Source organism: Mesoplodon mirus (assembly GCF_964341445.2).
Source record: "Mesoplodon mirus genome assembly, chromosome: 17".
Lineage (NCBI taxonomy): Eukaryota > Metazoa > Chordata > Mammalia > Artiodactyla > Ziphiidae > Mesoplodon > Mesoplodon mirus.
Window position 1 is genome coordinate 19,007,978 of NC_138993.1, and position 26,901 is coordinate 19,034,878.

The window sequence follows — 26,901 nt, forward strand, 5'->3', positions numbered from 1 at the left end:
GCCACATTGAAATAATGATGAAAACAGACAAAATCCTACTGTTTGAAGTCACTGAGATGTTAAGATTGTTACAGCAGTTCATCTGTCCTAACGAATAGAGCATTAATTACTATTATCCGTAGGAAAACAGAAACTAAAATACAACCTTCCAAAATATAAACCTTCAATAGCAGTCCATGGTCTATTAAAGGAAGTCCTCAAGATGGCATAAAAGGTCCTCTATTACCTGGTCCCATGCACTTCACATTCCAAAAATCTCACTGTCCCTCTTAAAGGCTCCCAAAGCTCCTGGACCCATTCTTCCCCGTTACAGTACCAATCACAACTATATTGTAATTAGTTGGTTATTCATCAGTCCCTTTCACTAGACTGTGAGTTTCCACTAAGGCAGCAGTTGTCTTTCTTCTTCACAGGTATACCCTTCAGTGCTTCATGCCATGTCCCGGGCATATAAAGGATGCTCAGTAAGTATCTGCTGAATGAATTAATAATGTGCTCCTAATTGTTCATAGCCCATAAAAACTATGAAATTTCAGAGCCCTGAAGGTAAGGAAAAGCAATTCTCATTTTATTAGAATATATTCTCTTCTAAAACAAATCCTCAATCTCTGAATACCTGACTAGCCAGCCTAAAGCTTTTACAGTATTACTAAAAAGAAACCAAGAGCCAGGAATCAAATAATATTCTTGTTAGATCAGAACTGGTTCCTAGACTAAATCCTTTATGGGTTTGTGATGCTTTAAAAATTCTGACTTCTTAAATTCAGAATTGGAATTTGTCTCAGGAATTTACAGTGAAATTACTCTTAGATATATATATATATATTTTTAAAATTATTATTTATTTATTTTTATTTATTTATGGCTGTGTTGGGTCTTCGTTTCTGTGCGAGGGCTTTCTCTAGTTGTGGCACGTGGGGGCCACTCCTCATCGCGGTGCGCGGGCCTCTCACTATCGCGGCCTCTCTTGTTACGGAGCACAGGCTCCAGACGCGCAGGCTCAGTAATTGTGGCTCACGGGGCCAGCTGCTCCGTGGCATGTGGGATCTTCCCAGACCAGGACTCGAACCCGTGTGCCCTGCATTGGCAGGCGGACTCTCAACCACTGCGCCACCAGGGAAGCCCCACTCTTAGATATTTTAAATAGGGGTGGATTCTAAATTATTTCGGATAGGAAACTACCTTAGAAATATAAGAATCGCCACTATAACTCAAAATGCTCCATTTGTGAGAAGACATTCTCAAGAAAGCACTTTATGTTCCTTGGAAAGTTCAGGTTTAATGACAGCCCTTCCATTAAATACAAAAGCATTATTCTAAAATGTTTAAACAGCATCTTTCAAGGTTGAGTCTTAGATGTTACTTTAATAGCATCCATGAAGAATGTAGTTACTTTAAAAGTTTTTTGTTTTTAAAAAAAAACTTTGACTTTACCCACTGTATATAGAGAACTCGATTTTTAAGAAATAGTTTCTTTATCTGAAGATATGAAGAACCAAATTACTCTTTGGTTTTATTATGTGGGAAAAACAACACACAGTCCTTTAGTCAAACAACTTTGTGATATTTATATTCCATTGCACAGGTATAGATTATACAAATTAGTAATACAAGTTATTTCTTAAATTCCAAACATTTTCTAAAATATTATTATACCAGATGCCTAGGATATTAAAACATCAAGGTGGAAATCATACTCTAAATAGTTAAATATGACACTGAAAATACTACACATTTTAATTAGAGGAAAATTAAAACGTGTGCTCAAATGCTCTAACAAACTAAGTAGCAGGGCAACAACTACAAATAAGTCACTGTGGTCCATTTTTACGTATGCATATATATGATTATTAGATAACCCCTCCTCTTGAAAATGCATAATTAAAACATAAAAATCTGGATAAATGAACTAATGAAATTTAAACTCTTCCTAAGATCTACGGTGAAGTGTACTATTACCTATGACTTCATACAACTACTAATTCAAGATAAAAGACACCACACTTGGAAAGAAAAAAAGAGTTTTTAAAGATAATGGTTTTAATTGAGTTAATGAGATGAAAAACAGTGAAGCCCTGTGTTCTACTTACATGAAAGAAGATTTTAAAAAATAATCACTGCACAAAATACAAAGGGTGGGGTTATGCTGTGGTGTTAAATTTTTCTCCATAATGTTTTTCTTGCCTGTTCAAGAACAAATTAAAGTTTCCACAGCAAATTTGTTTTCAAAATGCCGAATCATAGCACAGTTGCTGACTTCGCGTTTCTGAATACCTGTTTGGAAGGGAAAATTTTTTAAATTTCTGATTCTTCAGTAATAAATATTCATGTTAATTTTCACAGTTATTATTTAGACATATAAAATATTTTACTCTATATTCCATTAACTTCTATAGTTTGATTTTTTTTAACACTGCAGAAGTAGATTTAACACTGCAGAAAATAATTTCCCTCTTTTCTAAACTAAGTATCTTAACAGATGCTAGTAACAATAATAATGCCATACATATAAATTTATGACCTTGAAGGTAGTGGAAATGTTCTATATCTTGACTGTGGTGGTGATTTGCTGAAAGTCAGAACTACACACTAAAAAGGGTGAATTGTATTATATGTAAAATTACGACTCTAAAAAAAACTATGAACCATAAGATCATTTTAAAATGAAAGAAATCAAGCAGCAGGCTTCCGGTGACTCACCAGCCCAATGTGGGAGGAACAGTATTATCAAAAGTGCTAACAAGGGCCTCCCTGGTGGCGCAGTGGTTGAGAGTCCGCCTGCCGATGCAGGGGATACGGGTTCGTGCCCCGGTCTGGGAGGATCCCATATGCCGCGGAGCGGCTGGGCCCGTGAGCCATGGCCGCTGAGCCTGCGCGTCCGGAGCCTGTGCTCCGCAACGGGAGAGGCCACAACAGTGAGAGGCCCGCGTACCGAAAAAAAAAAAAAAAAAAAAGTGCTAACAAAAAGCCAGGAATGCACTTTAACTAGGTGCCACAATTTCAAAGAAATCACACCATAGTGTATCTGCATGGCACTCCTTACTTTCTAAAGCTCTGTCACGTGTACTTTCATTTTATTTTTACAATGATCTTGAAGAAAATGGGGAGATAATGTCATCACGTGAGAAAACAAAGGTGAAGTGATTTGGCAAAGCTACATTAGTTGTGTCAATGCTCTTAATTCTTCAGCCAAATTCCTTTCGAACTAACCTGACTGTGGTTATCTTCAATGTGATCCAAAAGGCAAACTCTGCTTAGAACCTAGATCCCTGAGCATACAAACGAAGAGCTACTTTAGAGACCCTCTGGATAAGCAGAACCCTTGCACAGTACAGCTCAACCAAAGGGGTAGGATGGAAAGGTGGACTGGGTGGCCATATGCAAAGTGAGGTAAGAGCACCTCAAGGAAATGACATTTCACATTCATCTATTCTATCTGAAAAGAGTAGATTTAGAATTAAGATGATTCTTCAGAAATCTAGAAATACTATACAATGTACAATATAGTTTTATTTTCTCACTCACGGCAATTGTATTGGTAACAATGCCTAGCTTACATCTAAATCTAATTTAACACAATGAAGTGAAAAAAACTTTTTTGCCAACATTTTAACGTTAGAAAGTATTACCTTTAATGGTTTCTCTGCGTTGCAGTTTGTAAGTTTCCTTGTCATGGCACAGTCGATAAATATAGAAACCCAGGTGATCAATGTTTTCAATGCGATCAGTGATGACCATGTGTTCATGAATCAGATATGACTGAGGCAAATATGTCCCAGCCTACATTTGGAAAAGAATATATTACCCAGATATCTCAAAACATACATTGAACAGACAAGGAAAGCAGACAAAATTCTTAGAGATTATAGTACGGAACAGAGATTGGCAAACTACTACCCACCATCTGTTTCTATAAATAAAAGTTTTATTGGAATATAGTTGTGCCCATTTGTTTACATATTGTCTATGGCATCAAAATTGATTAGTTGCAACACAGATCTTATTTTTTAAAAGCCTACGATTTATTCTCTGGCCCTTTAGGAAAACTTAAATATAATTTTAGAAATTACATTTTAATTTCAAAATATAAAGTACTAAAAGAAAAGAGACAAGGAAAAAACCGGAAACCACAAGTCTTAGTTCCTCGTTGTAAAATGCTTATTAGCCATACTGTCAGTAAGATGGGCTCCTATAGGGCTAATTTCTCAACAAGGAATTCCAAGATGCTGTAACAGCATCAATAATAAGAAGTATTTGAAAGTTTTATACCTTTATGTTAATAAGTAACTCCAATAGGTTCCTGGGTGGCATAACAATGGAAGTGTTCAGAGGAATCACATAACATTTATCCAGGTTAAGATCTAAATAGGCTGTGAGTTTCTGGGAAGAAAAAGATAATATTTTCATTAGATTAATGTACAAATATTACCAATATACAGACAGGCAGCAACTGGATTTTTAAGAATAACTTGTACTATTAGAATGTGTAAATCACTTGCATTTCAACAAATCAAGAATTTGGTGGGGTAGGAATGGAAATAGAAATGGGAGAGGAAATTTTGCTACTAGTAAATACAGTTCTTATCAGATAACAAACTATTAAAATTAACTCAAATAAACTATCACCTGATTAAGAGCCTTAGTCCCCAGGTCCCTCACTTATAAACCCTAATGCCCTCCAAGGCATCCATCTATTGTATATAAAAATTAACTTCTCTCCTATGCATCTAGAATAGTACTAACTAGTTACTACCATCCATAGAGAACTAAGTCAATTAAATGATTTTGTGTTCTTGCGGTTCAGATGAGAAACCTGATTGAGAAAGACTACCTCATAGGATGGTTTTGAGGATTAAAATGAGTTAAACTAAACCATGCAAACATTTAGATTTCTAAAAGCAATTTAGCAGCAAAGGAAGAACAGCATATGGTGTGTATTAAGACAGACAAGGCAAGGGGAAGAAAGGTAGGTTCACTGAGGGTCTGCTTCAGACAGAAAGCCCATCAAATGCTGGAGTTTATCTTGCAGGGCAGAAGAAACCCAAGGCCCTTTTTTAAAAAAGTAAAGAGTAAGTAAACCATAAACAGAATAAATCAGCAAATACTGAAAATGAAACTACAAAAGCATCAATTAAGGAACTTGCATTCTTTTTTCAGTTCAGGGCACCTGGCTCACCTTGTTAAAATCATGAACAATGTTGGCAGGATCACTATCTGCAAACTCTGGGACAGGCACGCTGATGAATTCAACCTCATCTTCCTCAAAGATCTTAATATTTTCCTCAATGGTCTGGTAGCGAGCAGCTGGGGCATCTGCAGAAGGCTCATTTAAGATGACATCATCTTTGATGTACTTTATTCCACAGTAGTAGACGTCATCTGGCTACAGAGAGTTTAAACACTATTTCAGCAATTCAGTGGAAGACAGGTTTTTAAATGTAAGTATTACTTAAGCTGCCACCTTTACCTACATAGCATTTTGCTTGCAAACTCTTACTTTTAGATGACAAGTCAGACAGTTTAATTACAGCGTTAACACGTTCTTTAAGATCTGGTTTTAAAGTACTGTAAAAAACCAGTTTCAGATGGAGAAAAGCAGCTGATTTCTCCTTTACTTTTTGTGTTCGACAAAAACAGAATATAAAAGCAATTATCCATCTGGTGACACGTAAATTTGAAGAAACACACAGGCCTATTTCTACCTGTAAGCCTTATTTTTATAAAAGAATATATTCAGAAACCAGTAATGTTTTTCTGAAAGAACATACTTCTAAAACTTTTTGATGTGATTCACTGATTACATGAGTTTTCTCTCATTAGCCAAAAGAGGGATAGTTTTTCTGAAATTTCCACAGGCATACAAGTAGTTCTGATTTTGCCTTAAAATATATCACAATTAAGTGGAAAATATCAGATTATAGCAAATCATTATAAAGATTTTTTTAAAGTATGCATATATAATAAAGATTAGGAGCATATAACAAAATGTTAGGTCAACAAATATCTCTGGACAGTGGAATCGCAAATGACTTCTTTTATATAAAAATACATTTCTTGTAAAAAATTGCATTAGAAAGATGACTAGTATTTCACTAATATCTATCAACATGCCATTATCTCAAAAAATAGAGAAAATGAGCACAAAATTTACACATCCTCTGTAGAATATTTCATTTTCTAAATAAAATCTATTTGTCAACAGTTTCTCCAAACTCTGGTATGTTAAAAGAAGTAAACATACTGAATTATTGTCAGAGAAATATATCACAAAACAGAGATCATAAATCATAATCATTGTAATCAGAAGAAAAAGATGTCTTAATCCACTGGGATTACTATTCTGTAATAAATTATAAACAACTTTTATCCTAAATTACTTCATCATTATTGCTGAAATCACATTCTTAAGAGAAACCAATGACTGGGGAAGAGGCAGAGAGAAGTGGAACCACTATACTCTGGGCCCAGGAGCAAAAGGCTATTGTGGGGAAGCCCAAAATGTCTATCAAATTATAGTTTATCAATATGACATTTGAGGCTGGTGTATCTATTCAACTGGCAATTGAAAATACTATAACTTAGCTATTAATTATGGTAGGAAAATTGAGGGTTAGTCAACTTTGAAAAATCATCCAGCAATCTATACCCTTTAGTCAGCAAAACAATGTTATTCTGCTTTTAGTGACCATCTAATAGGTTCAGCAAACTTATGCTCAGGAGACTTTTTAACATAACTGTAAAATAGGACCACCACTCTGACTAAAGGCCACAGACAAAAAAGCAGAGGCTTAGAACACGTTTGGGCCAATTCTCTAATACATGTGAAGGAAAGGCAAAAATGTCCCTAGCATTTTCCCACTTACTTGAAGTGCAAAATATTTGTACAGGTATGCTCCTCCTAGAATGACACCTGCAAGCATAAAGGCTAGTCCAAAGCACATGCACCAACACCAGGCTCTTCTTTGGCCAACTGGTACCACTTCATCTGGGTCCTAAAATATGAAAAAGACTGATGATCAATATCTTATCTCCAATCAGAATCACAGAAATGTCAAGCCTGAAAGAAACCTTAGTAATTTATCATCTTATAAACAAAGATATAAAGACCAAAGGAGTCAGGTCTCTAATCAAAATCCACCCAGGAATGATTAAGTGGTGGTACCAGGACCCAGCCCAATGCCTCCTGAGCTGAGACACCAGTCTTTTGGGAGAGTTCTTTCTTCTAACTTTCAATACCCCACCTGCCACCCATATCTCTAGAGCAATAAATTACATACGCCACAATTTCTATTTTCTGTGCTTAACTTTTAGTGATTAAACTATCTTCTAATATTTAAAAATTCACAAGAGGCTACAATACAACTTTGTCGTGCAAAATTATGGTGCTGAGTCTTGTGTATTACAATGTCAGGGTATATGAGATTATTTATAAAATTATGTGTTAGCCTGCTGCAGGTAATTAGTATTTCATACTAGGTACAAAGCCATTCCCAACCAAACATAAGAAACATTTACAGGAAAACTGGGGACAGACCAAGTAATATTCAACAGATTCTTTAAACAATTGGAATCTCAAAAAAGTAGGACAAATGTATTTAAAATAATCCTGTAATTCCACTGCTCTACCCTAAAGAATCCCAGTTTACCAAAGGTCTTCATTTTTAAGATATCAGTAGAAGCAGTAGAAAACTGAGGAAAGATTTAGTAAAAAAAACCTTATTAAGTCAAGAGACATACAATAGCACACAATGGTTCGAATTCTGATTGTGACCCCCTCAAGGAAGTAATTTAGCACTGGAACATCATCTAGGGTCAGCATATTCAGTCAGGTACACTCCTTGCCCTTCTAACTCAGGCCCTCTACTGTCGCTTCAGAGTTACAGCTAATTTCTTATTTGTGCCCATGTTCATGTGCAAAGAGCTGACAAACAAATGAGATCAGCTGCTGGTGTTATATAACCAGTGGCTCAAGAAATAGTACAGACAGCAAAAGAAAGGCTCCAATTGACTTGAAACCAACATAATAAAAGATGATCTAGTAAGTAGTATGTGTGTACAGCCCTTCAAGTCTATAACTCTATCCTTTACTTGGAAAACTCAATATGGGATTAAGGGAGAAAGTAGACTTGACCTACACCTCCATAGATAAATAGGATATAACTTAAACGTTAGGAAGAAAACCTGTAGGAACAATGCTGGATACGGCTGAAGCAAGAATTCAGTGAGGAAAGAATGAAAGCTAAGGTTATGTTTTCAATTCTAAGATAAGGAATTTTAACTTGATACCACCGGGGAAAAGCCCAAGCCCAGATGTCCCAGCCAACCAAGAACAATTTAAGGCGCTCGGGTTGGATGAGGTTTAAACACAGAATTTAACACTGTAAAAAAAATGCCATTCAATGTAAGGATTGGCTCAAACACTGTGAGAGCATCACACTTTGCTAGGCATACCTGTCAATGGATGGTATGTATACTCAAGACAACAAGTACACTGCAAGGAAGTAGTGTGTACTGAGAATAAACCTAGAGGAATCTATCAAGCCATACAAGATACCCATCTGTGAACAGAAAGTTACAAGAATTCCACAGGAGTCATAAGGTATTATGAAACCTGAATGATAAAGTACATGTAGTGTTTTGCTCGAGCCCTTGTCTGAAATGAGAAACAGTTCCTAGCATAATTAATTTTAGGGTGGAGGCAGGGTGGGGAGACGAGAATGACAGATGGAAATAGTCATTTCTAAACATTTGGTATCAGCTGCTGAGATAGCCAAATGTGTGTACAACACGCCCCTGTTTGGCAGGCTCTCTTCACTCGCAGCACTTGAAGGGATAGCCAGAGAGCATGGGCAGACCCTCGTAAAATATGCAGCCCCGAAGGTTAAACTGATAACAGTGTCTAGGCCTTTTGCTCTACCATTTTTAGTAGGTCAACAAACAATATTTTCAAGAATAAATTATAAACGTCTACTGTGTGCCAAGAGCTGTGCTAGGACTGGGCATGTAGCCTCTGCCAAGAAAGAGATCGCTCAGATCAGCCTGGAAAACAAATATACAAAAAACATAAATATGCCATAGGCTCTAACAGGAGAATGTAGAAAGCACAGAAGAAGGGCTGATTGGGAGAAGACTTCCCAGGGGAGAAAATACTGGAGAAGAATGAAGGACGAATACTTTTTACCCATGCAGAAGACAGAGTGAAAGGGCATTATGTGTAAGACAAAGAATGAATAAAATCATGGGGCCAGAATGCATGACATTCCACGGGTCACATGTGGTAGGTATGGCTGGAGTGCCCAGTACGGTGGTGAGGGGTACAGGGGCGAGAATGGAGAGGTTACTGGGGCAGGTCACAACGGGACTTTGTGTAACATGCTATGGAGTCTGAATTCTCATGTTCATTCAAAAATCACATCTCAGGACTATGACAATAAAACAAAAATTTTAAATTTCTCAAGAGAATCTAACTTATAAAATACCTCATGTACTCACAGGTCATTTGTTCAGCACCTCAACCACGTGAACCATGGCTTAAGGATCAGGAAATAAGAGTCTGAATCTCCAAATTACAGACCCAAAGTCCATGCACCACTATCATCTGTTTCATAAAAGAGGTATCAGGTCTTCAAAGTCTGTCTAATCTCTTGTTTCCTCTAAATTTCTATAAGGTTAGTATGGTAGCACCAAGCCAACCGTGGCACTTAGTTGGCACTCAACTAATATTTGACGAGGGAGTAGAATGTAGAAAAAATGTTTAAAAGCTTGGTTACTTATTTTTTTAATGACCCCAAAGTTACACATCAGCAGCCAGCATGACAATGAAAGGTGGGGGCAACGTAAGAATTTATGAGGCACAGGAGACTGTGGCTCTTTAGCGAAGAATAGTAGCCCTAAGCACGCAGCCCAGTTCAACCTTAAGGGCCTGTTATTTGCAATGTACTGTGCTAGATCCTGTGGGAAAAGCAAACGTGATTAAGACATGGTTGAAATCTTAAGCAATTTACAGTCAAAATTAACAGTATGCATGACAAATAAATGACATTCCTTGTTACAGTCTGAGTCACAGAGAAGGGATTAAAGTATATTCAAGATAGAAATGTTGTTAACCTAAGTGATTTAAAAATGCATTTTAAATGATTAAATTTTAAAACTTGAAAGAGTATACTTAGAGAAAAAAGCCACATGTTAAGATTTAAGAAAAACCCCACATGACCATCTCAAAATATGTAGAAAATGCATTTGATAAATTGTAACTCCCATTCATAATAAAATCTCTTTGCAAACCAGAAGAGGTGAAATTCTTTAACATGAAAAAGGCTAATGATCAAAAATCTACAGCAAACCTCATATTTAATGGTGAAACTTCAGAATTAAACCATACCCTTTCAAGTCAGGAATATGAGAATGCCCACTAAAACTGATTCTTTGTTTTCATTCAACATTGTACTAGAGATCCTAGGTAGTACACAAATGATAGAACATGAACTGATTAAAAGATTAGAAAAAAGAATACAAAGCTGTGATTATGTTAAATGATATCTGTCTATGTAGAAAATCTGAGAAAGTCACATTATTCAAACTAATTAAGAGTTCAGCAAAATTGCTGAAGATCAGTAATTAAAAATCAACTGAGTCAAAGATTTACACATAAATAGTCCTAGCATCATTATTCGTAATAGCCCCAAACCAGAAACCACACAACTATCCACTAACTGATGAATGGATAAATAAAGTGTCGTATATTCATACTGAATCTCAAGAACACTATAGTGAAAAAAGCTCCAACACAGAAGACTACCTATGAAAAGGAAAAACTATAAGGACAAAAAAACAGCTTAGTGGCTGTCACGGTGAAAGGAAGATGGAAGAAGTATGAGGAAATTTGTTAGGGTGATGGAAATGTTTCATATCTTGATTATGGTGGTGGATACATGACTTTATACAATGACCATAAATTCAATCAAACTGTACACATAAAATAGGTACATTTTACTGCATGTAAATTTTATTTTAATATGGGGAATGAGAGAAAAAAATACCAACTGAGTTCCTATATACCAGGCAATGAAAGAAAGTCTAACAACACCAAGTGCTGGAGAAAGTGTGGAACAATGGGAACTGAGGACTTTCGCACAGTAGAAAGGAGCTGGTACAAATGCTCTGAATAACAATTTGGCAGTACCTAATACAATTAAAGATACATATATCTTATGACCCAGTAATTCCATTCCTAATAACATAACCCTAGATAAACACTTTTGTACAAAAAAGAGGCTCAATAATGATTACTGCAGAATGGTCATTAAGAAAAAAAAATGGAAATAACCTAATGTCCACAAGTAAAGAATAAAGTATTATGGGTTCATATAATTAAAGTCTAAATGAAACCAACTAGCACTGTTGATTTTGAGATTAATCTCAGAAACATAATGCTAACGCAAAAAAAAACCCCACAAACCACCATATATTGAAGACTTAAAAAACATAAAAGGAAAAAAACATATAAATAGTACTACAATTTTTATATGCTTGGATTATTTCATAATTAACAAAAATCATAAAATCATAAGAAAAAGGAAAACCACTCATGAACAAGAGCAACTTCACTGGGATATATAACTTTACTTGGCCTAATTTAAAACAAGTCATAGACATTTCCTCCCCTTGTACTGCAATAAAACTGGTGCACCTTAAATGATGCTGATAAGGTAAAAGAACTCCCACAGGTGCTGTACAATTATCACCTCATTAATCTTCCTAAAACCTCAAGTTTTTACCCCAGTTTATAAATGAAGACGCTGAAGCACACACTGGCCTATAATCACCCCTCAACAGTAGGTACAGAAAGAAGCAACTTCAAAAGCATTCTCACTCTTGCATTGTACTAATTTCTGGTTCGAATAAATCTTATCATATGATAATAAAATTACTTAACCAATTATATCTTAAGCAAAATGAAGAGTAAATTCTGTTCTGGTACTTCAATTAGTTAAGAACTAGGTCACCTCAATCAGTTCCCTAAGAGGCTTCAGTAAATGTGCTTCAATTATAAACTTAACTCAGACAAAATGCAAGGGTTTTCATATAATTTTTATTCTGTGCCCATACTAACAACTCACACTTCACGTCCTCTGGCATCTCTATGTAAGCCTTCTTTGTAGAATGAATGAAGAGACACTTTTTCAGAGCTCCCAGACATACTATTTTGCATTATTAGAGCAAATGCAACAACACCACTTTAGGAACCAGAATACTAAAGAGGAAAATATCTCTTAGGGTTAAAAATCGTATTACAAAAAAGAAAAAGAAAAAAAGAGATGGCATAAAACACTGTTTTAAAACAGAAATACAGAAAATACAGAAATATTTTAAAACAGAAATACAGAAAAGAACTCAGAGTAGCATAAGCTACTGAACCTTCAGAAATAGATTTATTTAGAAATATGTACTTCATAAAACACATTCAGTAATATCAATAAATAGGGGATGCACAGGCCAGCTGCCCATGGATGTGTTGTTTGGCCTGTACACTGTTTTACAAAATACAGAATTAGCTGCCAACATTAAAAATATATATAATAATTCAAATTTTCACAGATTTCTCATCAATGTTCTAGTTTTCTCAACTCCTCCCTCATCATTTTTCTTCCTAGTGAAGACCAAACATACCAAGTACTTTTCTACAGTGTTGCTTGGTTTTGAACCTTCACCTTCATTTCCAGCTATGACTGGGTATGCTTCCTTCTGAGAACCTAATTTTAAACTACTTCTCCATATAAAAGGATTTTGAGTTCTGGGTTTTAGAGACTGGATTAATATGGTGAATAAAGCAGCTGAATCCTTTAAGTGACAGAACAGGTATTCTTTTGCAAAGAACAAATCCAAGCATGAATGGCATAAGCAAACCAAAAATGGTGACAGAGAGAAGCTGGGATTGGACAGGCTCAGAAAAACCACAGTCCAAGAGCTATGGGAATAAAAGATGTTCCAGACAACACCCAGTTCTCCGGACAGACAGAAACAATGAGAAGGACAGAAACTACTCACGGTATAATACCATGTGTATGAGGTTCTGGCTAAAGGTTAAACTATAGGAACAGAAAACTGGGACAGGTGTGAGACTCAGGATTGACTACCAAGTGATATTAAAGAACATTTTGGGGTGAGGAAAATATTCTGCATCTTGACTGCAGTGATTACACAAGTGCATGTATTTGTCAAAATGAACAGAACAGTATAAAGCTAGAAAGGCTGAAAACTTCAGTATGTAACTAATAGTCCAATATATTCGAATTCCTCTCCTTTCCCAACTTATGAGGAGCAAGGAGAGTGTTTTTTCCTAAGAGCCCATTAAATGATGCTGAAGAAGATGAAAAAGATATAAACCTTTAAGAAAGATAAGGATGAAAAGATTGATAGCAGACAAGAAATCTCAAAATTTTGGAGGATGGGAAACTGACAGACAAGTGGTATTTTAACTTCTCTGTCTCAATCACCTCAGCATTAATGGATTAATAATAGCACCAATCTCATAGGGTTAGTGTGGGGATTAAATGAGGAAATACAACTGAAGTATTTAGATCACTGCTTGGCACACAGTAAATAGTAAGTGCGAAATAAGTGAAAGCTATTAGTATTATCCCCACCACCATCTGACTTAGCTGGGAAAGGTAAGCTGAAACAGGCATCTTCTTGGAGCAAAGCCAATAAAAAGTAATCTACACCTTTCATTTTTTAATATTCCTTCTTTTTCCCTTTCATAATACTTTACTGATGCACAGAAATAAACTTAACTTGTTTTGTTAAAATATACTCATTAAATTAAATTAATTCAAATTGCTTACAAATAAACTCTTAAAATATGTTCACCCTTAAAAAGACAAACAAACGAAGAAGCAATCTACAGCAAAATACTGAAAAGGCCAATTAAAAAGGCATTACTGGAGAGGAAAAGAAAATGACTTCCTATTCCAATAAGAATTCAAAAATAAAAACCTTGGTCATCATTTAAGATCTACTTAAAAAAATTTCCAAAATGTTTTCCTAACTACACTCTTTGAATCACAGAACTTACACAGGCAATCGTTCCAACTGATTACTATCATGTAGGATACCAGTGCCATCCATTTGGCTTCTACATTAGTTTTCTTTTCCCAGCATGGAAAAATGCAACAAAAAGACATGATCCAGCAACCTGTTCACCATTAATAGCATTAATTCATTACCAAATATATTCTGCTATATGTAAAACACAAAAATCTATGGCTAAGGAGCTAAAAATCTATAAAGACACCAAACATTTGTTTGCATTTTCTCTTGCTCATTTAAATCAATAATCTGAATTTTATTTTCTCATTTGACTTTTCAGGTAAGATTGATACTATCTCAACTATGGTGAGAAAGTCCACATGAGAAATCTCATGCCTGAAATGCAAAAAGGGAGCAGCTTTCCAAGTGATTGGCATTATATGGATATTAACGTTACTGCATTATTTTACACTTGGAATAGGGAGAGATTTTTAAAAAGAGAAACTAATCTAAAATTACAATGTCAGGACTTCCCTGGTGGTCTAATGGTTAAGAATCCGTTTTGCAATGCAGGGGACGCCAGTTCGATCCCTGGTCAGGGAACTAAGATCCCACATGCCAGGGGGCAACTAAGCCCATGCCACAACTATAGAGCCTGCATGCTCTGCAGCCCGCGCACCACAACGAAAGATCCCGCATGCTGCAACCAAGACCCAACGCAGCCAAAAAATAAATAAAACAAATATTTTTAAAAACTAAAATAAATAAAATTACAATGTCTACAAAACCAATTTCTCATTAATGCCCTTTTTTGTTAACAAATCCTACGATACACAAGCAGCAAAACAGGAATAAAAAAATTAAAAATTTAAAGCCATTGCATAACAGTTTAAATACTGTGAGAAATATGAAATCTGAACCAAATTACTGGCATTATATAAAATTAGCACATGCCTAGGTTTAAAAAAAATAGGCCAGAACTATAAAAAAAAATCAGGCTGTAAATGCTTTTAGCGCTGGATTGTAATTTAATCACTTTTTACATCATTAGGGACAAGCAGAGTATCTGGTACACAGCAGAATATTAATATAGGAATACCTTAAAAGTCTTCTATTCTTTTTCCTACTTCTTAATATTTTAAAAGATGACCATCATTTAAATATAGTGTTTATTCAGTCTACACTGAAGTGTACTAATGATAATACTTTATGAAATTTCATCAGGTTTTCCAATTCATATTGGTGAGATTAAACAACAGCATTATATACAAATGATATTTACTGTTAATAACAGCCTTTACTAGGGATAGATAAATTGGTCAAGATAGATTTCTTCTGCCACTGGCTGAATCATGAGTTCATATTGTTCCTAATAAGAATATCAACCGTCTTCCTAAAAATTTTAAGTATGATAGGAATGCTCTTCTCTATAATTCATCATAAAATTATGTGTCAAGATTAGAGGGGGAAAAGAGCAAACCTGTTCTGGACTCATTTTTGTATAAATCTTGGATTTTAATGTCATTCAATGAGATAACTACACATTTGTGTTCAAATGAGTCATTCCATGTAAAATGCAGAACTTTTGCAGAGAAAATTCCAAGTATATTCTTCTAAAAACATAAAGTACTTCAAATGTGGAAAGTTACATCTCCCATCCAAGTTTAGAAATTTGAAAGTTATACAAAATGACTGTTAGAAAAAATAATTCCAGTTCTTGAGATCAGAGATATTTGTCTCTAGAGTGACCATGTACAAAGTCCTTTGAACCTATGCCTAGCACCAAATGCATGTACAACACTCAATAGTCAATCGATCTTGCTCCCTTATACTACCACTCTCTTCACCCTTGGATCCGGGGGGTTATTTTCTTGTGAAAACAGACACAGATGTTTAAGTAGGTTGTGATTAATTTGGTTTACATGGTTGGTCTCTCTGAGTTACACCAGGGGCCTCCTGAAGGTTGAGGTGTTTAGTGGATTTTAAATCCCTAGTATATGGTCTGGCCATGCAGTAGTAGGTGCCTCTGAATATGTGATCAGTGTACTTCTCAAAAAGAAAAGCTCCTGTATGAAAGAGCCATGAAAGCTCTTTTAGTCCAATACATCATTTTACAGATAAATATAATGAGGCCCAGAGAAGTTAAATAAAATTATTTGCGCGGTATCACCAAATAAGGCCTGAATATCATCTGACTCCATGTGCACCTTAGGGAAGGAAAATCATGGCTACTAGGTCAATGACCTACCTAAATAATAGGTTAGGCAAATTAACTCTGGTAATAAGTGACGTGATACCATGTTACAACTGGATAACACTCATATCCAACCAGAAACGACATAGCCTAGCCTGAGTTTCTACAGACTTTTCCTATCGTAATAGGTTTACTTAAATTGAGCCACACTCATAGCAAGCACTATGTGTTAACCATTACAACAGTAGTGTTTGTATGATTAACATGTTGACAAAATTAATAGAATTTTTCTCTATTATTCATCAAATTACAAAGGATAATAACAAAAGTATTAAAATCATATGCACATGAAGGAAAAACAATACAGAAAAATAACTCAGGCACACTAGCATAGAAGCATTTCAAAATCAATAAAAAAGGCAAGATATTGTTACAAAAATGAACCTAAGAGGAATAAAGCCACAAAGCAAAAACCATGAAGTTGGTAGCGAGTGAGTTGCCTCTAAAATTACTTATGAAGAAGACAATTTTGGAACATTAAAAAGGGAGACAAGAAGATGCCTCTTTTTAGGTCATCCTGTCTGACCTTAAACTGGTGTTAATAAAAATGCACATAGTTTCCATTATTATCTATTATTATCATTAAGCCCATTTTTAATGTTAAAGAAAATATTCTAATAAGTCTTAAAGCTATGAAGACAGCTGAGTTGAAAGTTCTATTATTGATTTCCAGTTAAATGGTTATGTTTACCTCCTCCTGAAAGCTCAACAGAGTGATAGTAAAGGGATAAATAAATAAACCTTAAGCCAGAAAATGGAAATGACAGAAAACAAAGTATGTCACTAACAATTTTGAAAGCTGAAAGCATAAGGAAAAAAATCTCAAGCTTCTAGAGGAAAAACAAAACAAAACTGGTCATATTCAAAGAACCAGGAATCAGAATGGCATCAGACTAGATGATAACGGAGCAATGCCATCTTTTCTAACCTAGAATTTTATGCCCAGATAAATTATCAATTAAATGTGAAGACAGAGTAAAGACTCTCAGACAAGTAAAGTTTAAAAAAATAATTGAGCTCAGATGCTTTTTCTTGGATTTATAAAACATAAGATCCAACTTAGGATGGAGGCAAAGGCAGAATAATTCCAGGATAATAATTACTCTCAGGACGTCTGTATAGCAACATACCTAGAATACAACTAACTAGTCTGGGTGGAAAGACTGAAGAATGACAAATGAAATATCGCCAAGAAAAATATGGAACTCGGTAAGTTATCTGATAAGTTTGTAGATACAAAAGGCAGTTATACTGCTGTCAGAGAGTATCAGGATGAATTAGCAATACAAAGAAAATTAAGCAATCCTCCCCCTTGACCCAAGAAGTCAATCATCAAATTCAGGGGAAATAAAAATGGTTCTGTACAAGAAAGGAAGTCGAATAAGTTATACTACTTACTCCAATGTAACACAGTATAACTACATTAACTAGTAGTTATACTGCATTACTACTTACTCTGTGTAAGTTTCGTGTCAATTATAATAAAACCATGGACTATCAATTTAACTAGACATTACTATAACTATACTAGGAGAACAGATTATGTATATACCATGTAAATATATAGAAAAGGCTAAATATTCACTTTCCATATTAGGAAGCCAGTAGGTAATATCTAAAATTGCAAAAAACACAAATGAAAACAAAAACCATGAAACACCAAGTACTTAGAGTAGAAGTTCTCCAAATGTGCTCCAGGGACACCCTTTCAGGGGATCCACAATGTCAAAACTATTTTCGTAATAAAAATAAGACACTTTTTTCCTCCATTCTCATTCTCTGGGCAGTGTACAGTGGAGTTTTCCAGCAGCTAAATGTGTGATATAGCACAACAGGCTGACGGCAGAATCTGTCTTCTATTAAGCTATTCAGTAAAGAACATTGCAAAAATGTGAAACAATGTTGCTCTTACTCTTCTTAAAATGTATTGGTTATTTGTAAATTTTTATTATTTACAAATGTTATTCATGTTAACATGTTATAGGTTTATTATTATTTTAAATCAGTAAATATTGTTTTACTTTTGAATACAGTAAATATCAGTAAATACAACCTACAAAAATCAAAAGCTCTTTGGTGTCCTCAACAATTTTTAAGAGTACAAAGGGGTCCGGAGACCAAAAAGTTTGAGAACCACTAATTTAAGAAGTGGGTTCCAAAAAAAAAAAAAACAAGTGGGTTCCTCGGAGATAGGGCAGGACTAGTATTTGCACTTTAAAACGAAATTAATACTTTGATTAAACCCAAAATTAGATTTATAAAATTCTATCAACATCTATTACATAATGAGAAATATACTTTTATACAAAAATGGACATACCTACTGAACGCTAAGGATTTTTAAGTTGCAGGAACAGCTCCTCACCAGAATACCTTGGGAAAACAGGGTGTTATTTATCAACAATCTTGTTATGTAAGTGACATGTGAGGTAGGGATAAGCAGTAATGGTAACACAAGAAGTAATATTCCAAAACAAGCATGATGGGGGGGGGGAGTGGGACTTTTAAAAGATGGGGATGGGGAAAAGCACTAACATTTAATTGAGTTTCTATGAACTAGGGACAGTTAATTCCATCACAAGAACACTATAAGGTTGGTACCACTATACTATTTTACAAATGAGGAAACTGAGGCTTGGGAGGTTTCCAGACTTGCCCAAGTTATCAGATCCAGGTAACAATATTAACTTTTTGCCAGTAGGATCTAACACTATGTGAAAATAGTGATAAGTTTGAGGTATTAGTTTATAAAAAACAATACAAAATGAATAAATGCTATGCTTCATGAATTTTATACTTCTATCTTGAAGTCTACTTCTAGAAATCTTTAAGATGTAGTAGTGCCAAATAAAAGTTTGAATTGTTAAAAAAAAGATGTAGTAGTAATAACAGCAGCTAATATCTATTGTCTTTTACTCTGTTCCAGGCATTGTGATCAATTTTTTACAGATTGTCATATTTCCCAGTTAGCTGATGGAGAAACAGAGAGCTGGAATCATTTATCCAAACTAACACAGTAAGTCGTAGAGACAGGATCTAAATCCTAAAGCACAAACTGCATAGTCTGACTTCTCAATAAGTAGACAGTGTGGTTTCCTGAACTATACCCCTTTTTGGAGTGAGGGAACTAGGCCAAACGAGAGAAGCTGATTATTCTCCCCTGACCATTTAAAAATATAAAAAAATCATTCTGAGATCATGGGTTATACAAAAACAGGCAGCAGGCCACAATTTGGACACTTGGGCCATAATTTGCCAGCCCTGCTCTCCACTGTAAAGGAGACTGTAAAATGGTGGCCTGTGTCAGTCTTCAGTGTTTCTGCCTGAAATTCTGGTATGAATTAGTTGTTAATACTGAAAAGTCAAGTTTTAAGTAAAAACCCTGATTGTAGCTTGCCTTTAAAAACTGGAGGCTCAAGCAACACTGGATCCTTTTTTTTTCCCGATGAAAATGAAGAATATTCTAAGTTGTTTAATATGGGGGTGGGGGGCGGGGAGCCTAGCTTCACTATATCATTTGCTTGGGCCCAGGAGCATTGAGTTTGCCGTCTCTGTTTAACATGCCTAGCACTGCCCTAGACGGGATTGGGAAATTTTTTCCTAGCACTAATATGAAAGCAAGGTAAAATAGATTGAAGAGAAAGCTATAAAATAAAAAATTTTAAAAACTGACATGGTACATACAGCAGAAAAGAAATACTAGAGAGACTGGCTGACAAAATGAATTTTAAGAAATGCAGACCTAGGGAGTTCGCTGGTGGCCTAGTGGTTAGGATTCTGGGCTTTCACTGCCGTGGTGGCCCAGGTTCAGTCCCTGCTCGGGGAACTGAGATACTGCAAGCCATGCGGCTTGGCCAAAAATAAATAAATAAATATTTAAGTAAATAAATAAATAAAAATTAAAAAAAATAAATAAAAATTGCAGACCTCGGTGGACCAACTCTTAAAGTCATTTTTCCCAGCATAAAGAGGATTCTTCTTCTGGACGCTGCAGTAAGTGATTTACTTAACAATGCAACTTACCTTTTTGGTTTTTATATTAAATAATTTTAAACATCATAATCATATTTAAAGCAGAGAGAACAATCTAAGATTTACGCTTTATTCGTAACTCGTTATGCAAAACATTTAAGTCTTGAAAAGTAATTTTGGCATTAAAAGTTAAACATTCAAATATATAAAACTCCATTAAAACTTCTCATTTTTTAAAGTATGAAATTCAACTATGCCAAAAAAGGCTTATGCAAATATTTCAAAAATCTTAAAGTATTAAATACCTAACGTCATATTTAGTGTCAATTTCCCAAATAAACTCCCTACATATTTAACTTGAAAATGTTTAGGATTTATAAACTGTGCAAATTTAATTTCAACATTAATTTCTCTTCTGACAAATATATTTTAGCTTTAAGTCGTATAATTACTGCTAGAAACTTATCAACATTAAAAGATAAATATTAAATGAAAAATTAGAACATCCCTCTATCATAAAAATAGTAATTTTTTCATTTCTGAAACTCAAGATTGAAAGTCTTCTGCATAAGAATAAAAAGTCTGTTATTCTTACTTGCTTTTCCCCCAAATGGCAGAATTATAGAAATACTTCATTAAGTTCTTTCTTTTTCCTCTAATCAATTAAAGAGCTCAAAAAAAACTTCAGTTGTTTAAAAACAATTTTGTTCAATTGTTGGTAACACATAAAATAAAGGATTATACTGTAGACTTCTTTAAAGCTATTAAGTACACGTATCATAAATACTGATTAAAAGGGATAATCACAATTAAATGATCTTTTAATGATGTTCTTAGTGTCATATCTATAATAAAATTTCTAATTTTCAACTTTCAGTTGCCTACCGTATAAAACTTTCATTGTAAGCTCTGTGCAAGAAAATAAGAGAGCCAAGGAAATAACTCTACACATAAGCTTCTTGAAAACATAGCTCCAGTGTTGCTACTTTCTACAGCATTTTGACAAAAACCACCACATTCAGAAATTCAGCACTGTCAAATCCTTTATTTTAACAGGCAGCAGTTATGGCCTGAAAAGTCCTTTGATGGCAAAGTCCTTAACTCCTTTAGTCTAAACTCTAATAAAAAGTGACAAGTTTACCGAAAAGTTTAAGAGGACGCATTCACTGATGTCATTTTGAAAAGACACAAATTTTTCTGGCTCTAGCTCTATTGACACTATGACATACAAAGGAGTCCAAGAAGTTTTAGTTATACCATGAATTCAGAAAGTATTTTCCTTTTGGAAAAAAGAAAATGACTTTTAAGTAGACACTCCAGATATTTAAGTTATGGTATGAGAGAACAAATAAATAAAATGTCCCACCTTACTTACATCAAGCTTTAGCAATACATAATGAAAACTTCTAAAGTTAAATTCTAAATCAATTTAAATAGGCCTGTACCATGTGTTTCAAGAGATATTTCTGATTAAAATAATACTTCTATTCACTTAAACCTCTTATATGGCAGAGCTTATATTCCATAACGTCTTACAGGTTTATGATTTTGCCAAGGATAATATACTTGTTTCTATCTAGTCCGGAGAAAATAAGTTTAAGATGACACTGGGAAGACCCCAAGCAGGTAACCTCCAACTGCACGACATGCAATTTTGTCCACCCTCTGCAGCTGCAGCAGCCCGTGAGGCGTGTGTACACAGGAGGTCCTGCCAAGTCACTTGGTAGGCACAGGGGCAATTAATTTGTCTCCCAGCACTAATCTCTCACTTCAGACATCAATATCCTCATGAAGAACTAAAATGCAGTGACTGTAAAGTGTTTGCTGGCCAATGTTGTTTACAGACACTAAGTTACACAGCTAGGTAATCATATGCACTTTTGTTAAAGGGAACCAAGCTCCCCATCCCTTCTGTAAACATCAAAACATTTCAGTAAATGTCATCATATTTTATGTTCCTTCTCCCCTCTACCTCCCCAAAACCAGAAAATACAATGAACACCAACACCACCAAAAGGCAAAATTACCAGTCCTGTTTATGCAAACAGAAATGCCAGAAAGTGTAAAGAGTTAGGATCCAAGTAGCCATTTTGTGACGGGTAACTCAGAACTTACTGGGTTAGTAGTCCTTCACTTATGCTTCCATCCTGCCCCATCTTTTCCACTCCACGAGCATTTTACTTTTCCTTTTAAGGAGGTCTGCAACTACAACTACGATGCACAGCAGAGAAGAGGCAACACTATTTATCAGCAAAACAACTTGCACGGATACCTATGAAGCAAACTTGAGCTTCTTCGACGCCTGAGATCGGGAAAGGCATTTCATAATTAGGCATGACAAAAGAAGGAGTTATTGACAACTACTGCTCTACAGTGAGGTAACCCAAAATGAAAATTTAGCGTATTACATAATACCTCTATCTATCTCCTTTCTCTGTGACCCATGACTACTTAATATAAGGAAGGAATGTAACATGCTGAACATGGGGAGGAACAAAGGGAACAGTCTGGCTAGGGTGAGGAGGTAGTTATTTTTTTTCACAGTTAAAACAATTTGATTCCTGCCAAATATAATTATGTAATTCTAGCATTTTCATAGAATTTTAAAACTGGAAGAGTCCTTTACAGACCATCTGCTCCTACCCAGTCATCTTACACATAAAGAAATCCAAAAACTTAAGCCCAAGATCAAGTAGTTGTGTAATGACAAAACTGGGACTTCCGACTCAGGACGTTAAGTATTTTCTTTGATATTTACATATATATAACAATTTTCCAAAGTTCAAAGTAGAAACACAAACATTCATGAATGAATTGCTGCCTCTAACATAAAACATGCATATAATTTCAAATTCACCTCTATTACACAAAACATAGGGGAAAATGTAGGGCAAGAATAATAAATAGCAAGCTAGTTGAGGTAATACAATCAATAGACATGGCTGTTGGGATTAATAGCTACTGAAAAGATAAGATTGAAAAACGGGACAGTGGAGCTGTTTCCAGAGGGTCCTCACCCAGCAGTGAGAAAAGAGCTAAAGAAATAGCAAAGGACAGGAGCAGTGTAAAAGTACTGGAATGCGTGTTACATAAGCCAGCTGACTGGAGTGGTAAGAATTCTTATGGCATAAGGTCTGAAGAATCTGCATTTTTAAACCAGAATCCCAGATGATATCAGGTGATCCTTAAGAGTACATTTTGAGAAACAATGGTTTTTGGGATATCGTGGTCTAGGAGAGTTAAAGATACTCAAAATTCTTGTTCAGGAGTTCTGGCCCATCAACTAGCTAAACTGGATCCTCTCCACCAACCAGGCAAGGAAATGCCCCAGGCAAACACAGGAAGGCTGATTCTGTGCAGAATCCAGGGAGTCAAACTCAGTAGTTCCCCAGCACAGTCACCCCAAGGAGCCAGAGAACATTAAGGAATCACTGACCCAGCTCTAAGAGATCTTCCACAAATGTGTGTTATTAAGTAAGGTTTTCATTTACTGTTAAGTGACTGATTATAAGGATTCTAGTTTTAATGTAGAGCAGTATTTTGTCACTCACTTAAGAAGTCTTTGAGCTTATAGCTAGAAAAAGAATTAGTCATTTTTGTATCTGCCAATTCATCCATGACTGCTATGTGGTTACAAAGGAAGACTCTGGCCCTCACAGCTTTGTTCCAGTATTTTTCTTTGGCTATGGGGATCTGAGAAAATAGAAACAGAAAACATAGCACAGAGCTATGAATGGTTACTTTTTTTTTACTGCTGCTATGACCATAATATTTGAATACGGTGAAATTGTGAGAAATTCTGAGAATCTGAAAACAGGGTCACCATTTCAGAAATGACAGTAAATGCCAAAAGTCAGATTTAAAGCTGCCCAGCAAATTATTTCTGATTTTTGTCCAGAGTTTCAAATCTCCTTCACTACAGGAACAGGGAAAAGCCATCTTAAGTGACATCATCCAATCCTTTCTCCCTCTCTCTTTTTTAATAGGAGGAGTTATATTTGTTCATAGGATTTTTTTAAAAGACAAATAATAGGATTAAAGTCTATCTAATCTCTATATACGTATTTCAGTCTGTTATGACTGAGTACTTGACTATCAACTTATTTTAGGTACAACGAATGTTAGATAAACATAGAGCTAAGATAATAATTTGCTGCTGGAATTATCCTCTGTGGATTCCAAACATTTTCTCTTAAGACCAAGACGGTTTACAATGGATTCAGGAAAACAATACCAATACCAAAACTCTAATTCCTTTCAGGGAATCAGTCCACTTCCTATTTCAAGGCAAGACAGTCATTTAAAAGTCAACCCCTGACGTTTGTTTTAACTAGAACATTTCCAAAAAATAAGTACAGGCACATCCAGATTAACGTTGTATTTTCAAACATTTTTTACAGTGTGTTTTCCAGTAGTAGTAATTTCCATTAGATCATATAAAAAACAACGATTATTACTCATACTTGCACAAATTATTAGTTTTTTTAAAGTTAGAACTAAGTTTACCCTACTTATAACAGGTCTTGAAAACTGCTAACGAAAAAATTAAAAATTACGCAACATAAATAACTTCTACAATTAATTTCTACAGGATTAAAATTTTGCAGCCTAAAGAAGATCTGGTAGAAAGAGGCTGTGAGTCTTTCCTTTTTATTTAACTTCTGAGACAATTACAATCATACCTTAAATGAGAATTATTGTAAACCACTAAAACTTAGCACAACCATGGTCCCTCTCCTGATTTTTTGCTTAGGGCTAAGAGGGGGATTTTGTAAAATAAAGGACAATTTTACAAGGGACGTAAGACAAGTTTGTTACGTTTAGTTTCACTTAGTGTAAGGGACTCTCGTAAAGATACTGATATCATTTAAAAGTCAATTTCGGTTTTACACAGACATCCACATAGTAATTAGCGATCTTTACCGGGAATAATCGTTTTAATTATAAAATCAACAGCCAGAACCTACTCTGAGCAGACCGTCACCTTGCTTTCCCCTCTCGCCCGCTCCCTCGGCCCCCTCTCCCTCCCCAGACCCCACGGTGAAGTTCACCTGCCAATACCGAAGGGCCGTGGAAAAAGAGGAGGTAAAGAAGAAAATGCTTTTAAAATTAACAGGCTTTTACAGTAGCCGGACTTAGTGCAAGGGCTGTTCAGCCTAGAAACACGGAGGTGTAGGCTTGCAATGATGTCAGCCATTTTAGGCACATTATACTGGGAAGAAGTGCCAAACTCCGCTGTTGTTTTTGTTGTTTTGCGTGCCGCCGCCGGTCTCCAGATCGACCGAACCCAGTCCTGGCTCCGGGCACATTCCCGGACTGCACCAACGACCGTGCACTCGGCACCGCTCTCCAATCCTCCTCCCCGCAGGCCTCCCAAGCTCCCTATCCCGCGGCAGGCGCCGCTTTCCGCACACGCACTTTCTTACAAAGAAGCTGCGCCGGACAAGCAAGGGGAGCGGCCCGAGAAAAAGGAGAGCTCGGCCCTCTCGGGGAGCGCAGCTCTCCCGCGGGCCCAACGCCCACTCCTCCGACCCCCTGGCCCTCGGACCTTGCAGTCCACGGCGACCGCGTTGTGGGGGATGATGAGCGCCTCCTCGCTGCTCTTGGGCTCGCCCTTCTTGGCCTCCTTCTGGGCCAGAGCCGAGTTGAACGTCACCTTCACCATGGCGCGGCCTGGGGCGCCCTCGGAGGGCGGCGGTGGGCTCGGGGCGCGGGCTGCGGGCTCCTGGCTGCGGCTGCAGCCTCCTCGGCCGGGTTCCGAGCACGGCTAAGCGGCGGCGGCGGGGTCTACTGCAGTACCACCCCTGCAGCCTCGCAGCTCTCGGACGAAGACTGAGACCGTTCGCTTTCCCCCGGGGGCGGGGCCCGAGGAGGGCAAACGGGGGTGGTGGGCAGGGGGCGGGGCCGGAGGAGGGCGGGGTGGGGTCCTGCGGGCGGACCCGACGTGCAGATCCGAGCGGAGTCAGACCCTGCCCGCTCCCCGGGTCGGAGGAGAGATCTAGCCGGGAAGGGACGGGCGCTCCTGCGTGCGGGCCTGGATTTTGCAGTTTTGAATTAGCTTCTAACCAGTTTACTTCCGTGCACAGTGTTGCAGCTGTGTAGCAAAATCGGGTGAACTTTACCGGTCTGTCGCGGATAATGGGTTAACCTCCGGCAGCGCCAGGCGGACCCTTCCCTGCCAGCTGCCCGCACCGAGAACCTAAAGGCCGTGGAATTTGGGGGCCTCCACACTTCCATTTTCTAACTTTATTATGGAACCGACTCAGTGGAGCACAGAAATGTTTAATGCTCTCTATCCTTGTGATCTGACTTCTTGTGATCGGACCTCACCCAAGGGCGTTCGTTACCTGACTCAGACTGGCCTTGTCTTTCTTCCCCCCGCCCCCGCCCTGGCAAGGTCAACGGCTGCCCTGCCTAGTCCCAGAGCAGTTGGGAGGAAGTTTCTAGGCAGATTTGTATTTCATACAACTCACATTTCTAAAACAGAATGTTCCCCTCCCGTGTAGACTTGGACAAAACCCACAAGCACACGGGACTGATTTGCGATTCATATTCGATGATGAATCTTTAGTAGCTTTGTCCAAAATTTTAAAAAAATTTATGGGTAAAGCAAAATTATGTTTTGAAGAGATTTCGCTTTCACCTAA

General features: G+C 36.6%; 1 protein-coding gene across 1 annotated transcript; it reads right to left on the bottom strand.

The window, feature by feature from the left end:
• Positions 1 to 1,543: 1,543 nt before the first annotated feature.
• ITM2B (integral membrane protein 2B) lies at positions 1,544 to 26,109 on the bottom strand. Its single transcript, XM_082602432.1, has 6 exons — positions 25,803 to 26,109; positions 6,864 to 6,992; positions 5,177 to 5,383; positions 4,270 to 4,380; positions 3,630 to 3,780; positions 1,544 to 2,274 (listed from the first exon to the last, which is right to left on the bottom strand). Exons 1-6 carry the CDS (start codon positions 25,917 to 25,919, stop codon positions 2,189 to 2,191), a joined length of 801 nt encoding a protein of 266 aa, XP_082458558.1. The 5' UTR covers positions 25,920 to 26,109; the 3' UTR covers positions 1,544 to 2,188.
• Between the last annotated feature and the right edge of the window lie 792 nt (positions 26,110 to 26,901).